This window comes from Micropterus salmoides, unplaced genomic scaffold (assembly GCF_014851395.1).
Source record: "Micropterus salmoides isolate LMB-PRFRI ecotype aquatic unplaced genomic scaffold, ASM1485139v1 Ms_hic_scaffold_20, whole genome shotgun sequence".
NCBI lineage: Eukaryota > Metazoa > Chordata > Actinopteri > Centrarchiformes > Centrarchidae > Micropterus > Micropterus salmoides.
The window spans coordinates 14,132,632-14,148,749 of record NW_024041151.1 but is presented as its reverse complement, the minus strand read 5'-3'; the positions used below and the strand labels follow the sequence as shown (position 1 = coordinate 14,148,749).

The following is a 16,118-nucleotide window of genomic DNA, read 5'->3' as shown; positions in this document are numbered from 1 at the left end:
CAGAACTGTATGATAGAGAAATAAATACAGAATCTGGTGGTGATGGGTGCCACTACCTTATTGGATGTGAATTTTTGAGCACAACTATTATATCTTTTCCTGTATTCAGCAATCAGTAAAGTGTAAAGCCACAGAAAGAACTGGTTGGCCAAGAAATAAATCTTTGTTATCAGCAAGCTTCAGAGATAGGATAATGCTCATGCTGAGAATCTTCTATAGAACTAAAGGCTGTAGTCAAGAGTATTTTGGCAATGCTTTGACAATGCCAGTATACTAAAATTAGCTGGCTCTTAGGATTTGGTAAATACTCTACATAGATGTACTGCATTGTTGTGTGCGAATGACTAATAAGTTTCTATAAAGGGAAATGGTACAAACAAGCCTTGCTCTTCTTATTAAATATAGCCTTTTAATGAGAAATAGATTATTATATGAAACATTCATTTGAAATAAGCTGATATAATGATCTCAACAGAACAGCAAAAAAGTACATAGGCAAGGTATTAGGTGTAAAAATCTTCAGACATATCCATGAATACATGTAAGCAACACTGTGGTAGAGCGTAAATGTGCTTGTTTTATGGACCTTGCAGTGCCTCAAAACTAAATTGTAATGTACAGTATGTTATGACAATATAAAAACAGTCATAAATTGTCATAAATCTAATCGGATACATAGGATATGGGTGCCCTGTACTTTGTGCCAATGTACTCAAATGGAGGGCTTTAACGTAATCTCTGTATTCCCTTTCAATACTGTTATATTTTATTTATAATATTGTTACTGTAACATAGTTAATATTTACAAATATATTGTACAACAGGGGACAAAAAATATCCACCATTACTTCAAGTCATCCTTTATCTGTCTGGTGGTTGAAATCCCCACATGCACAAACCTCCTTGAAGGCGTAGTTCTCAGGAGGAGATGAAAAGTGTATATTGGATCAACATTTATGGTTGTAAATTCTGAAGCTAATTCAGTGTCACTCTTCTGTGTAACATCTAAAGGTTGTCTCCAGCTCTAAATGTGTTAAAGGGATAGATAACAGGCACTTAATAATAATAATAATAATAATAACAACAATAATAATAATAATGTAAAAATCCATTTGGATAGTCCAATGTTGATGCTGAACAATCAGGTGTACTATTAACTTATTTTACTTTATTTATTGATTACAGGCTTGTGGTCATCTCAGGCATGTTATGATTGGCTTCAGTATGTCAAAATTAGCTCTACATCAGCTTAAAAGTATCTACTAGGAGATACTGTTAGCATGCAAATGTTGCAACGGTAATGCTATGGATGCTAACGTATTTGCAAAAAGTCTACCATGTTAACATTAGCATACTAATAAGCTCAAATTCATAACTGAGCCTGATAAAACTAGTGCAATACCACTGCGCTCTGAGACAGCTAGCTGTAACCAAACCCAAGCAGATGCACTGGTCACAATACAGTGCATTTTACTGATATCCACCAGTCCAGATGGCCTCTCTCATCTTGTTGCTGCTGCTTAGGTTGAGGCAGGGCTGTGCAAATTGGAAACAATAGCACTGCAGAGGTATCTGCTCATTCACTAGAAGCACATTTTACAGATGTTGAGCTATTAACTTAACAAACAGATAGACTTTGACAACACAGGGCTGAGCCTGACAACCTGGGCCTTAGATGAACTGGTTACCACACATGCCCAAACCCAAACACGGGGAAATCAGTTAATTATTTTACAGACTACTGAATCCTAGGCCTAACCCACCTGAAACTGATTAGAATTGAAGTTGTTATTTATAAAGCAACTCTCAAGCGGTGAAAGTGCTTCACAACAAGACTGACGACAGTAATATAAAACAATAGGATAATCATCATCACACAAAGCCAGACATGATTCTTTTAGCCTACACTTTGACAAGAATGCACATCTAGAGACAACTATTAAAGTTGTGATTGTGGATGCAGTAAAATCTGCAGATGACAAAACTACAGTATGTCCATTAGAATCTGAAACAGGTTTTGTTCCGGGCCTGCTGCTATCTCTTACTTAAATCATTGCCCCGATTTTGACCACTGTTTTCAAGAGGTGTTGGATTGGGTGAGGGTTTACAAACCCAGTTTCATTGTTGTTCCAGCCCACATTTATGTCACACCTCACCATGGTTGTTCCCAGATATATTACTATACATACCTCTGCTTACAACTGACCCCACAAGACTAGTCTCATCACAATGTAAAATAATTATTTAAAACAACACCAAATTAAAGCAATGTCACTATAACTACATCAACAGAACAGACATAAAAAACAATAAAACTGAAATAGAAAGGTTTTTGAGATATTATCCTAAAAGCTTGCAACTTGATGGACAGCTTTTAAGGTAGGATGAAGGTTTTTCTAGAGTTTGGGTGTCATGGCAGCAAATATAAAGTCTCCTCTTGTTAAAGTTCAAACCCATGGCCAGAACTGCTAGGTTGTATGACTTTGCCTTTCTTGTTGTGTAACAAACATGCAGATAATGGACAAAAAGTCATCAGCAATGGTAATGTTTCAGCATCGGAATACCCAAATAAAGTGTGTCAACAACAATACATAGGTTGTGTTTCATATTCTAGTTTGATGATGAGAGCGTTAAACAAAGTTGCAGCTCTGTTGATGTTTCCAACAGCATGCAAAACAAGGTGAAATTTCATATCTGGAAAGAAAAACAGAAATCTTTACATATGGTCATAAATCGCTTACAGATTAAACACTGCCAAAAAAGATATTTTAAGCTTTAATATAACCATTTCTTTTTTCTTTTTTTTTCCTGTGGCACAACAGAGAAATTCAATGGCTTTACAACACGATTCTTATCCAACATAAGATGCCTTCTCTTGTCATCTGTCTTTTTGCTGTGCTCTTATCTTAAAACTGAGAGAATAAAATAAAAACATACAAATGGAACATTTCTTTTCATGTTATGAAGTACTTTGTGAAACGGGGATGGACTTTATGTCTTACTGTATGTCTACCTCAGGGAAGTGTATGGCTTTAAGTTGTCTCGCAAATGTGCCTGAATGATGAATGTTTACATTTTGCTCTTGGTGCTGAAAAGCTCCACAAATCAGCAGTCACAACATGTACATTTTGCAAAGCTGTACAAAATAGCATTGATTGTTAAATCTTCAGACCACAATATTGCACTCACGCACCAGGAGGTACTGCCTTGTGAAAACACAGCTTGAATTTCAAACACGAGAAGAAGCGCTCCAAATGCAAGATTTAGCTTAGACTGGAGAGTCGATCTCAAATGACACATTCAATTAACAAACAGCAATAAGCATCAAGCCAAAAAAAAGGTATATGCACACTTGCGCACGCGCACATACACACACATTCACCCACATATATATGTATATATAAACAGCTGGCTTTTGTTATTTGACATGACTATCCATTTCTGCCCTGCTGTGTGCCTTATGTGTCAGAACAATGATAGAGTGCCTCATAACTCACAAAGAGCAATGCAGATTCGCTGTGGGTTTGAAATGTAATAAAGAGTCTATAAGTAATGTGTTGACTACTTACTCACTAGGGCTATTTAATCCTTACAATGTATAAACATTTTTAATATTAAACTGTCCATTATGTCTGAAATATTTTGCACATTAGCTGAAATTAAAGGATATCTGGTCTGCCCTTGTGTTATGTCAGTATTCCTTTAAAAATGTTTTTCTCAGTAAAGAATGGCAGTTTCAGATATAACCTTTTGATCCCTCAGAGTAAAATCAAGGCCTCTTTTTCACCAGTACATAGATGTAATGTTTCTTTTTTTCTCTCTTTCTTTTAAGTTCTTTTAGGGAATGACAGACATGCTGGGACAAATATGGTACAGTCCTTATAGTGGTTCCATTAATCTTCTTTATCTGCCTGAAATTCTTTTCATCACTGCCTTTTCCTTTTTCTCTTTAAGAATTATGCTTACAAAGTTAATATTACATCAAAAGGCAGAAAAGGTCCAAAAATGAAAAAGAGAAAATCAAATTAAGATTAATGTCCCCTCATAGTTCATTTGTTGGGTGTTTCTGTTTGCTGTCCTTATGTTAATGTTACTATGTTCAACAGAGTTTAGCAGTCAGGTGATCTGATTGTTTTAGTATCTCTGTGCTGTACATGTCCAAGGCATGATTTACTCGAATCATCTCGCTGTTGTTGAGTTTAAGCCTATGCTTTAGCATACACGAGAAGAGGTCCAGCTGGGGTTTGCCAGGTGCTGATGGAGGGGCAAGGCGGTTAATCCGATCCCTAATGTCCAGTAACAGGAGCATAACAGATGAGGATGAGTAGAACTGAGTTCCCTGTGTGTAAGACTGGTTAACCTGCTGCACAGCACTACGGAGCAGATCGCCATTAAAGCGCAGGCTATAGCCGAATACTTGGATATCAGATATTTTTATGTAGATCTGGCGCTTGTTAGGGTCTGCAAGATCCACTGGACCCTGTCCTGTGTCATTGCGTAGGCCAGTTGGGATCTTAGCACGGCTACGCAGGTAGATGTGCACCGTCTCAAAGAAGGTCTTCCACCGGTTGCCCAGGAGGAGAGTCCAGTTGAAGCACTGGGAATTCTGCAGTCGTACTTTTTCCCAGCGTGGGTAGCCATGTTCACCAAAAGGCATACTCCAGCCTTCTGAGTGGCTACCACTGAATGGGTTGACATAGACAAAGAACATGGGGTCAATGCTGCTATTTCGCATCTGGCAGATCTTCATTGATAGACCGATTATCATGTGGAGGTAGTCCATCCGGTTTTTGTTACTTTTAAGAGTCAGGGACATGCGTTTACGCCATCGAGGATCGAAGAAGGTCTCTAGTCGAATCTCATTACTGATGAAAGTAGTGTGAATGTACAGTCGCGAATCCATTTTTTGTAACAGGTATTTGAGTTCCAGGTCCTGAAAGTCCAAATCAGTTTCAAAGCTGATGAACTGCTCGCTACGTTCTGAGTCTACATTCTGAGGCTCACAGCGACCACGGTACAACTTGTAGCCCTTGTTGCAGGAGCCACATTGTGAGATGTTGGCCAGGCTGCACATGGCACAGCTGTTGTTGCCACCTATGACACATGGAATGGGTCGCTGACATAGGGTGACACCAGTATGGCACACGCATGTCCTTTGGCTCTCCAGGAAGGTCCCCCAGAACCCATTCTCATTGCAGTAGAGGAAAGACTGAACCCTGTTGAGCCACTGCATCACAGACCTAGAGAGAGAGGAAAATCAGGAAAGAAGAATTAATGATCAGATGGAAAGTTCAAAGCTTTATCATATCAGCACTATTTTTAGCCCATTTACTCCAAGTTGTGTATGCAATATATTACTGCTAAAAATTTCCATAGCATACTGTGACGGTTTTGTGCATTTTTACATTTTATAGGAGATTATTTGCTTTCGTCCATATTTGTACACTGTGAAAATCAACTTGCAATGCCTTGAAATTTGTTGTGAGAGGTTAGTAATTATATTAAGTTAAATTTTAATTGTGTGGTAATACACTTGCAAACTTTGGAAAACTATTCAAAGTATTTGAAATGAAACAGTAATATTAATTAACTGACAAAAATAAAACCCATCATTAAGTTACCCAACGCCAGGAATCCACTGACTCCGGCACGTTATGCCACGGTTTTGATGAGTCCTTAGCCCGGCGTCAAAGCCCACTGGAAGCGTCTCAGAAGTGTTTCAGCAGCGGATCGTGCAACCTGCCCACATTATTTACTTAATTTGTCATTTTTGTGCTAACTACTATCTTCTTCACAGCTCTATGTGGCCCCGTTTGTTCTGTCAACTGCACATCAACTGTTGCATTTCCCACAAGGAACATTTCAGAATCAGGGCATTTTGCTTGCCTGATTTTGTTGACATCTTCAGATTTTGTTGATTTGGTAATCAGTGTTTGCATTTCCATGGGCTTCAACTATGATTAAGTAGGCTACATAGTTAAATTATTTCTTTTTGTTTCTGCTTTAACTGTGTTTATTGTTGTTTAATGATCGGGAGTCTCTACAGGGTGTTTTATTTTGAAAATTCACCGGATTCTCTATGCCGTTCTGTGTCTGACTTACTGCCTGGTTCGAGCTGCTCTGTGCTGCTTGACACGGCTTGCGCCAAAAAAATAGACCTACCTATTCTCTACAGAGTGGAGCAGAGAGATGCTTCTGGGACGCTTCTGAGACGCACTGCGGACGCGTCTCGTGGACTCACAAGCACTGACTATAATGGCCGCGATTAGCTCCAGCAACCACGGCGCAGCTGTAACGCGCCGTAGCCGGGGTCAGTGGGTTTTAGCCATAAGGGTGGATAACCGTACCTATCTTGAGTAAGCTTCAAGTCTTAGCAAGTTGACTTAACCATACTGAAATGAATGGACACACAATGGCTTGAAGGAATAAAAAAAAAAACACAAAAAATCTATGAAATTCTTTGTTAAATGTTTGGCATAAATGTGTACATGAAAACCGTCTAATAAGGATAGTCAGGGAATAGGATCATTCCTTCCCTTCAAGGGGGAGGAGTTGCGTTATTTCCCTCAGGTGGAAGGCATTACTTGCTATTCTTATCTTGTCTCTTCTTTTCCCCTCAGGCATCTTTCGTTGTCATCTTGACAGTACTGGAACTTATTTTCTGAAGAGGAGGAGGTGAATTCTGAATCCTAATTTTTAGGAGGAGTGCTGGTCAAGGTTAGCTTGACATGTTAATGAACCTAAGCATTAACTTTGATGGATGACATTGCATTCTCAGCAGGCCAGAAAGCCCCAAAGCTATACCCAAAATGAGCCTAGAACGGATCACCTATAGAGGACAATTGAAGAACACTGTTTGATTCCACTAACTTGGATGGGATAAAGTGAAGGTGTGCTAACATTGCCATGATTCCAAATTCCAACACCTTTTACATATTTAGGCTTTCAAGACTTGCATTTTAGGAAGTGTACACAGTAACTTGAAGAGTACATATGCAATAGCATTAGTTATTTGTCCTTTATTCCCCAACTCAAATCCCCTTTACAGGACAAAATGTCAACACATTCTGTGGTTATTAAGTAGTTGGAATTCAGTTCAGTGCAATCTGTAAATTGTTGTGCTGTAATCACTGTTTGTAATGTAAAAGTAGCTTTAATGTTGTTCAGTTGCTAATATACTCCTCAAAATCCATAGTTTTACTAGCCAATGATTCCATTTTCATCCCCTATGCATTCCATCCTCCCGTTTTCTTTGAGTGTGATGTTTGACATTGTTATCTGTAGTACTGACGGTATAGCAGAGGTTGTCGGAATAAATGTGAGTACAGAAGAAAAACTTCTCAGGACTAATTGGTCTCTTTTATTTTTGCAAGTAAGAGGGGCTCGTCGATTACTCTCTCTTGAAATTATGAGCTTTCAGGACAAGCAATTCCATTTTTTTGTGTTTACAATAAATATTCACACACATTTCCCCATTCATATCATACAAGATAGATGGAGTGTTTTATTTACCTTTAAGAATTTTGCGTGTATAACAATTGCTCATCAGCATACAGTCAGACTTTGCGTGTTTTTTTCAGGAGTGACATTGCATTAATGGAGATTGCAAGTAGCTCAATGGCAAGCATTATTAGGAAAGAAGATAACCCTATGTGGGAAAACAGCAGGGAAGTGATGAGAACTGATGCCAATAAGCTGAAGAATGCTAGTGGGCAGAGACTAACTCTAAAAAATGAATAAATGTAAGAGCTTCTCCAAAGACAAATTAACAAAGACAAAAACAAGTGTGCTATGACAGTACCTGATTTTCATATATTTTTTTATATATTAAAGCTAGGGTAGGCAATTTATTGCAGGAGCATTATTTGTTATATTTAACAAAATTATCTTTATGTTCCAACAGCAATCAATAAATCAAATGCTCTGACACAAAAAGGAAAATACATCTGCTATCTGTGGCTGTCACACGGCCAACCATTTCATTCAGGCGTGTCTGCCTGTCTACTTTCCCACTTGTGCGCACTCTGCCTGTGCACTAACTACACTTACAGTGGCTTTGAAGAAAGGGCTGAAGAGAGGGGGTGGGATTTCATTGCAGTTGGATACTTTCACAATCTAGCAGTCTCCTGCTAGTTTTCAAATGTTGCATTCCATTGATGTTGTACTATGTAAAACCTGTCTTATTCAGAGTAATAACCCAAAGAAGCAGTAGGGGGTTAAGCCAGTATCTTGTTATCACCATCAGGTGAGCTTACTTGCCTGTGCAATTCTGAGAAAGGGCTTATCATATGGAGGAGACACCTGCATGACAGATAGTTGGGTCAACACCAGAATATCAAATGCCACATTAAAAACATAAAGTAGAATACAAGATATCTAATTAATTAAGTCTTAGAAAATGCTGGTATACAGTGTTGCATATTATGTATAGTTACAAGCTGTATGAAAGCCTTTTAATGTTTGTCAATTAACAAACAAAAAATGATGAATCCATGATGGGTTCTGGAGAATATGCCTTCATATGACAGGATTTAAAAGCATTAGTTATCTCTTATAGATTCAAGGTAATCTGAATATTGTAGCCACTCCCTTAATATTGTGCTTGAATTTTTCTAACTTTCTCACTGACAAAAATCATGTTTTGCATTAGTCAGAAGGTCAGAGTAGATTGCATCCAGTCTGGCGAGGATGTATTTTCTTTATATTAAAGGAGACCTATTATGCTTTTCCACATTTTATGACTTATCTACAATGTTACAATGTTGGATGTTCATGTTAAACCTGGCCAAAGCTTCAAATAATGAGGTTAAAGTATTTAAAAGAAATCCCTCCTAGCAAAAACTTCAGATTTCCTCCTGTTATGAGCGCTCTGTTTTGAACTGCTTTTTCTACCAATGGCTCTGTTCTACTACATACCGAGCTAGACAGAGCAAGTGTTCCATATATGGTCATTTGCTCCGCACAGCAACGGCACAGCAATGCTCAGTCTGTCCTTACCACTCAGCGACAACAACAGCCTGGTAAAATCCTTCATCACCGTCTTAAACAGTCAGAAGACAGTGGGCTTTGAGAGGTTTGAGGCCTTAAAGAGACAGGCACATCTACAGCTTGTTTCAGACAGAGGCTGCCATACAGGAGTTACAGAACTACAATATAGGACTGGAAAAGCAGTATATTAGGTCTCCTTTAAACCTGGTCAAGGGGAAACTGAATAGTGTTGATCGAATTTCAGTATTTTGTCAATAAATTTGGTTTCTCTTTTCCTGTGTAATTTCTTGATTAAAGTGTTGTGTAAGATAATATCTCTCTGAATATACTGTATGCTTTGAGTGTTACTGTTACTTGTAGATTTGTGTGGTCAATATGGCTTTTAAACTACTCAGCAGGTATTTCATCTGATACAAATGATAAATAAAAAAAATTTCTGACCTGTGCATTTTCCATGTATTTAATTGTACACTAGACATGAATTCATGTGGTCTTTCCAACACTGCAACCCAGCTCATTACGTCACTCACTGATTTCCCCATTTTTTTTATTCCATTGCTGACTTGGTATATGCCATGTGTGGAGCAGCTATTTCTTGAGCTTGTTTGCTTATGTGCACTAGAGTGCTGATGTCTGCTTTTGCCTCTTCCCGAGCAATCTCCTGGTGCAGGCACTGTATTTGTGACTTTTTATCACTTTCCATTGCCTCTCTGTAGTGTTGCAGTTTAGTGTCTTGACTGGTGTATCATGTTAGCTTCCTCCAGCTTGTGTTTCACACATACTGTCATACTGTCTATTCCAGTATGGATATAAAAGGAGCTAAGAAGAGGTGTGCCAGTATACTGGTTTTATTTTTATTATACCATGGTGAAACATTCTGATGATAACACAACCAACAATTTCTATTACCTATTCTATTACTAACACTTTGATTATCACTATTTTCACACGGTGCCATGAACACAGAGTCAGATGTTGGCCAGCTAAGCAGGCTTTATGTCTGTTTAGCTTTGAGCTCTAGCTGCTCTGGCTGTTACTCGCTATGTTTAAATTAGCTAGTCGACCAGTTGACACGACTGACGCAAAGGAAACTTGCTTCAAGATGGTGCATATTACGTTCTCCCTCATAGAGCTTCACCTGTGCCAGTGTTGGCAAAATGCATGTATTTGATTCTTTCACAACTACTGTATTGACGCTCAAAAGAAATCAGAACCTGTATAAAAACATAAATGGGTGGACTTTATATATAATCTAAGATACACAGATAATATGCAATATGGTGCATTTAAAATTTTTTGCTGTATCAGAGCTCTAATAGTTGTATTTCACGGAAGTGTGATGATTATCATAATACCATGTGCCCTGATTAATTGGCCACAATAATCAGGGCACATAATTTGTATGTAATTGGATTTTGATATAAAAGATAAAACTTGCATAATCATTTAACATTATGTAACTTATTTTATTGGCTATAAATTATTGCATTGGACACAGGCCCGGCCATATGCATCCCTTCTTTGAATTTATTTGCAATAACTGTTGAAATATCCATTCTGAAATACCATATAAATACTTCCCCCAATAAGCCGTTTGAGTGCATTATGCAGCTAGTTTTATTTTTGCCGTATTTGTATCCACCTAAAGCAATAGCTTGGCATAGATTTGCCATAGGAAATTAAATGAAATGCTGTTTGTTTTCAGGAATTCAGTGATTCAGTGATTGTAATGGGGCATCAAACAGCCCTGGTATTTAGATGAAATATTACTCCCTCCTACGTTGGAGCAAGGTAAAGAAAATAGAGAAAGAGAACATCTGAGCAGTAGAATAAAATCAAAGAAAACCGAAGAAGATGATGGGGCATGCAAATGAAAATGTTTTATTAACAATAGTATGAGGATATGGAGCCCCCGAAAGATCACTGGTGGGAATTTAATTTCTGAAATTCATTTATGTTCCCTCCCAATAAATTTTACATTCCCTCGCATTAAGTTTTGCATTCCCTTGCAATATTTTGCATTACCTCTCAATACGTATTGCATTGCCTCTGATCCACAGAGAAAGGCTGAGAAAGCTAATCCTGAACTCATGTATGGCTTAACAATGCTCTCTTGGCTAATGTTAATAGGAGCAATAAAGAGTCATAGTCACACTACAGCTACCATAGCACCATGGATACAACTATAAATGCAGCCATAGTCTGGGTAATAACAATATCAACAGCCACAGCTTCAACCACCTCAGCTGGGCAGAGCACCTGCAGCTGTGCTCACTGCCACAGGCTGTATACTGTCAGGGCTTGGCCTTTTGAAAGGTGTAATGTACAATAAATGTCAATACATTTATTATATTTATTAATAAATATAAAAAAAATTATTTTTTTTTAAATACAATTAATTAATTTATTAAATTTATTATATTAAAATTATTATAAAATATCAACTGTGACCTTATCTGCTGAGAGAGAAATGTCGTTGATGAGTTCATAAGACAGGATATCTGCTTATAATACTAAATACAAAAATTTGGACAGGATATGTTTAATCCAAAACTGTTGGAAATTTCAGTGTCATTTCAAAATCAATAGAAATTAGTGCAAAGTTTTTCATCATATAGAGGGTAAATTTATATTTGTAAATATGTTTGACTCTGAACATGAATAATTAAAGCCAATGCATTGCCTGGATGCAAATGATTTGGCTGGGAGTGATGCTACTTTATATCTGTCACTATTAATCATTTATACCAAAGACAAACTGCTATGTTTATTCTACTTGAAGCAAGCTGCTATACTCATTACAGGAAATGCAATAGCAAATTCAATATAGTTCAGCTATAAAGTTTCCACACAGTTACGGCATTGAGTGTTCACAACAGGAATTTACAGTGCCTGTAATGAACAAATGCCTTGTGGTGAGGTAAACCTAGAAAAATGATACGGTGGTGATATGCATTTGTAATTATGGCCAGCCAACAATCCATCTGACACCTGTCTTTCATTAGCTGATAAATGTGTTTACTGACTGACCTTATTAAAAATTCATTGGCGAAGGGGCAACTTGATTTAAAACTTTTAATATTTTTTGAAAAGCTATCATAATAATTGCAATTAGTAAAGAGTAACTTCCCCATCCCTTGTTGTTCATCCATAATTTAATTAAACTAAAAGCGTGCTAGGACCGGCATTATATGGATGCTATAAGGCCTCAGGTAAGAATTATGAGATACAATGAAACTAAAGAGGAGGTGGTTCGTTAAGAATGCATCACTCTACTGCGCTGTAGTGTCAGTCAATCCATCATCACTCAATCCATATTACAGTACCTCTATCTGTACCTCTATTTTTAAGTTAGCTATGAATATACTGTACATTTACTCATTAACAATTGAAACCACAGTGCAGGCATGATTAACATGGTTTATCAGGCAGCTAGTAGGTCACTCAGGTGAAATACATTATACATGGAAAGATTTACTTTACTGAGTCCACAACAAGCTTTCTTAACTATGTTTCCAAGGCAACAGAGCATCGCAAAGCTTTTTATCTTATTTTTCCAACCTTTCCAACACAATGCCAACGACAGTGTTAGCCACCTGCTGTGCCATGGTACAGCCACAGGCTTTTTAAAAAGTATGAAGCACCAAAGTCCTTTCTTTGTGTTGCATATCCGTATTTGTAGTCCAAATTCTGATGCTGCAGTTTTCTTATTAGTGTTAATAAACTTGGTAATTTCACCAATTACAGTGCACTGAAGACCCACTGTGTTTTTCCACTTGTTGATCTGACACAGCGTTGCATAGTGTCAAATAATTCCGTGTCAACGGAATAATCTGGGATCTAAGCAACCACTGTGGCTTCCACATGCATAGCTCAGGGAGATTCTCCCAGTAGAGGAGCCTGGGTGATGTTAAAATCACTGGCAAAGTCAATGAACAGGATTCTTACAGTGCCTCTACAAATGGGAGTATGCACAGAGTAGCAGGTGGATGACAGCATCATCCTCCCCATTGTGGGCTTGATGTATGAACTGGAGGGGATCTAAACAGTCTCTCAGAAGGGATCTGGCCTGCTGTCATTTAGAACCCTGGTGTGCCTATTCTTGGCCACTGGGAGAAGCCAAGATGTTTTTCACATCATCATCAGCACCCTCTGCAATCTCACTGACAGGTTGAAGATGTGCTGGAAGGCCTCCCCAAGGTGGCTGGCACACACCTTGAAAACACTTGGGCTGATGCTTTATGGGCCTTCAGCTTTGCCTCAATTCCCTCATCCTCTGATCAGCTGTTAAAGGCTGCCCAGAGGAGAGGTGAGGGTTGAAGTCCCTGTGGCGATGGGGGGCACTCTTCTTGAATCAGGGACGAAAGGAAGAGACAGGTAGATCTTAATGGGACTATGCTGACTATACAAATGCACAGGCCAAACTCACAAATATGTGATAAAAACATAGCCTTTTAACATACAATCGATTAATATTTAGTGCAGTTAACTAGTGATAAAATAATTTAGTATAACTGTAACATAATTTTATAGTTTTCATTAGACATTAACATACAAGGAAATAGGGAGTTGAGACTTCTGCAAAAATTTATTTAGTTTTATTTTGTCCCAACTAATATGTAAACATAAGACTATGGCATAGTTAGAACCCCTGTGAAAGCAATAGACCACTTATGCCCCACTCACGCATGTATGCAAAGCACACATAGCGGTGATGAAAACAAATAAGTCCTCCATATGATGCAAAGTTGTCTCACACAAGCAAGCAAATAAACACGCTGCTCTTATTTCCAGTGCCATCGAGCACCCTTGATGCGTACTCCATGGAAGAGGAAGCGCATACTGCGGCTCTTTGATAACACTTCAGAACAAACCTTTGGCAACTCTCACACACAAATGTGGGTGTGCTCCTTTTCTGTCAGAGACAGTTGACAACTGTTCAATTTCAGGCCACTTAAATGAATATTTTACAGATTCTGTTTCCATTTACATGGTTTTATCCGCTACAAAGAACAGTTTTAGGGGTGTTTTATGTGGCAGCCGGAAACTTTGCATATTTTGCATTGTGTTTTCTGATATTTGCTAGAGCAGATGGGGAAATTCCTGGCATTTCAGGCATTGCTGACACCGTGGCACATCCGCAGCAAGGCTCTTAAGCTGCAACTGCAGTACGTGGTGACAGATGTGTGCAATGACCTATCAAGAAAACTCCCACAGCTACATTTTCTTTTCAGACTGCAATGTGAAATGTAAGAGTGAGCAAGAGTGCTTTGGGCATGTGCAAGCCTCAGCACTAAGTTGACTTGATGGACAGAAACAACAGAACCATAAGCTGAGATATATAATGGATGACATCCTTACAGCGCATGCTTCAAGAAGCAACAATCAAAATAAAACCCCTACATCAGACAGATTCATTTTCCTGAAAGATGTCACTACTCTGTGGGATACATTCTCCATCAATTGGAAAAGAAAATCCGAAAATATCAATACCGAAAAACAGCACGTTTGTTTTATGTTGCTTAGTAACACCACACTTAATTTCCATCATGATGTGGAGGTCATATTTCTACCCACCTCTCCCTAGGCATCTGGTGGTTTGGGTTGTGGTGACAACGGATGCTGAGGCCAAAGAGCTTGCGGGCGGTGCGCTGGATCTTGAGCCGCTGGATCTCCAGGGAACTCTGAAGGAGCCTGTAGCGGGCCTGAAGGTCCCAGTCGCTGCCCCACAGTAGATGCACACTGCTGATAGGAAGGAAGTGAGTGGAGGGCAGCCTCTTCAGGAAGGACTTGAACTCATCTGGATGACAGGGAAGTAAGGAGAGGAGAGAGAATGTGGCGGTGTCACAGAAAAATGGTGTGGAATTATTTTACTGACTTGTATGCTTAGAAGGAGCTGAATCAGGGAGAAGGGGTGATAAAGTAAAATGTATAGTTGCCTTTTCCATTTGAGGATGTAATAATTAAAGGAGAGCAGTTTACATTTACTCTCAAACTTTTAAGCAAGTAATTTACACAGGTGAGCAGCCGATAATCTTATCTGTGAAACATGCCGTGTTGATGGTGTGTGGGTTTACGTTCCAAAACAATCGACTCATTTATTTGTTCAACCCTAATCTAGCTGGAACTTCCTAGGTAGAATTAAAAACAAGCAAGCATCAGGCTGTTTGCAGGACTCATACAAGTGAGTGACAAAACTCTTGTTGTACTTCTTTGGTAATGTAGGGTTTTATTCTTTCTGTAAGTTGTTGACGGTTTACTGTAATAAAGAGCAATGCAACAGTATTAATCTATTTTAAATATTGTACAGCAATGCTGTAGCTTGGGCATTTAACAGAGCACGAAACAAAACTTCCTTTCAGTATATCAGAATGAACTTTTGAAATGAAATGAAATGAGTACTTTCTGTATTGTAGCGTTCATGTATGTTGTCACTCTATAATAATAATAATAATAATAATAATACCCTCAGTGCAGTAAACACCCTGTTATTCTGTGCTCCCACACACTTACTGAAGAGCACTGCCCCAACAAATCTGTTCCCACCTTTGGTGATGATTGCCCTTATGTTCCTCTTGCTGCCTCTGATGATTCTTGCTTGTCTCTTCCTCTGACCCTTGTGCCCAGCTCTCTGATTCTTGTTTTTAACACAAGCTCTAGTTTTTAACAACAATGGGCATGAAGATGTTACTAAAACTCCAGGAGCAAATACACAAGGACAAGGAATCTTTCATTTGGTGTGCTAATTAAGCAAATATTGAGTCAAATGACTCAAGAGTAGCTCATTATTATCTCTGATAAATTTAAGCAAATTATTATAGATAATAGAGTGAACAATTTAATGCCAGAAAATTCTCATTAGCTATGTCAGCAGGTAAGTTGCAAAGTAAAAGTAGCCTGACACAAAGATAGCCGACTCTATATTGGATTCACATTTAATTTTTACAGAGTCATTGTTTAGATGATACAAAGGTACACGCAATCAAATGCCCCTAATGTATAAAACCCCGGTGCAACTATATTTGTTGTGGCGGAAAAGATAACACAAATATTCTTGGAGAGAACAAAATGCTTCTCCACACAGAACCGATTCCCATTTTCAAGACATGCAAAGACCTGTACAGTAAGCC

The 16,118-nt window shown here is 38.4% G+C and overlaps 1 protein-coding gene across 1 annotated transcript in view; it reads right to left on the bottom strand.

The window, feature by feature from the left end:
* Positions 1-395: 395 nt before the first annotated feature.
* brinp1 (bone morphogenetic protein/retinoic acid inducible neural-specific 1) overlaps positions 396-16,118 on the bottom strand; it is a 126,047-nt gene continuing 110,324 nt past the window's right edge. Inside the window, exons 7-8 of the mRNA XM_038734213.1 lie at positions 14,566-14,788; positions 396-5,240 (exon numbers count right to left, since the gene is read on the bottom strand). Of these exons, the coding sequence (XP_038590141.1) occupies positions 4,100-5,240; positions 14,566-14,788 (1,364 nt within the window). The 3' untranslated portion in view covers positions 396-4,099. The remainder of the gene's footprint in view (positions 5,241-14,565; positions 14,789-16,118) is intronic.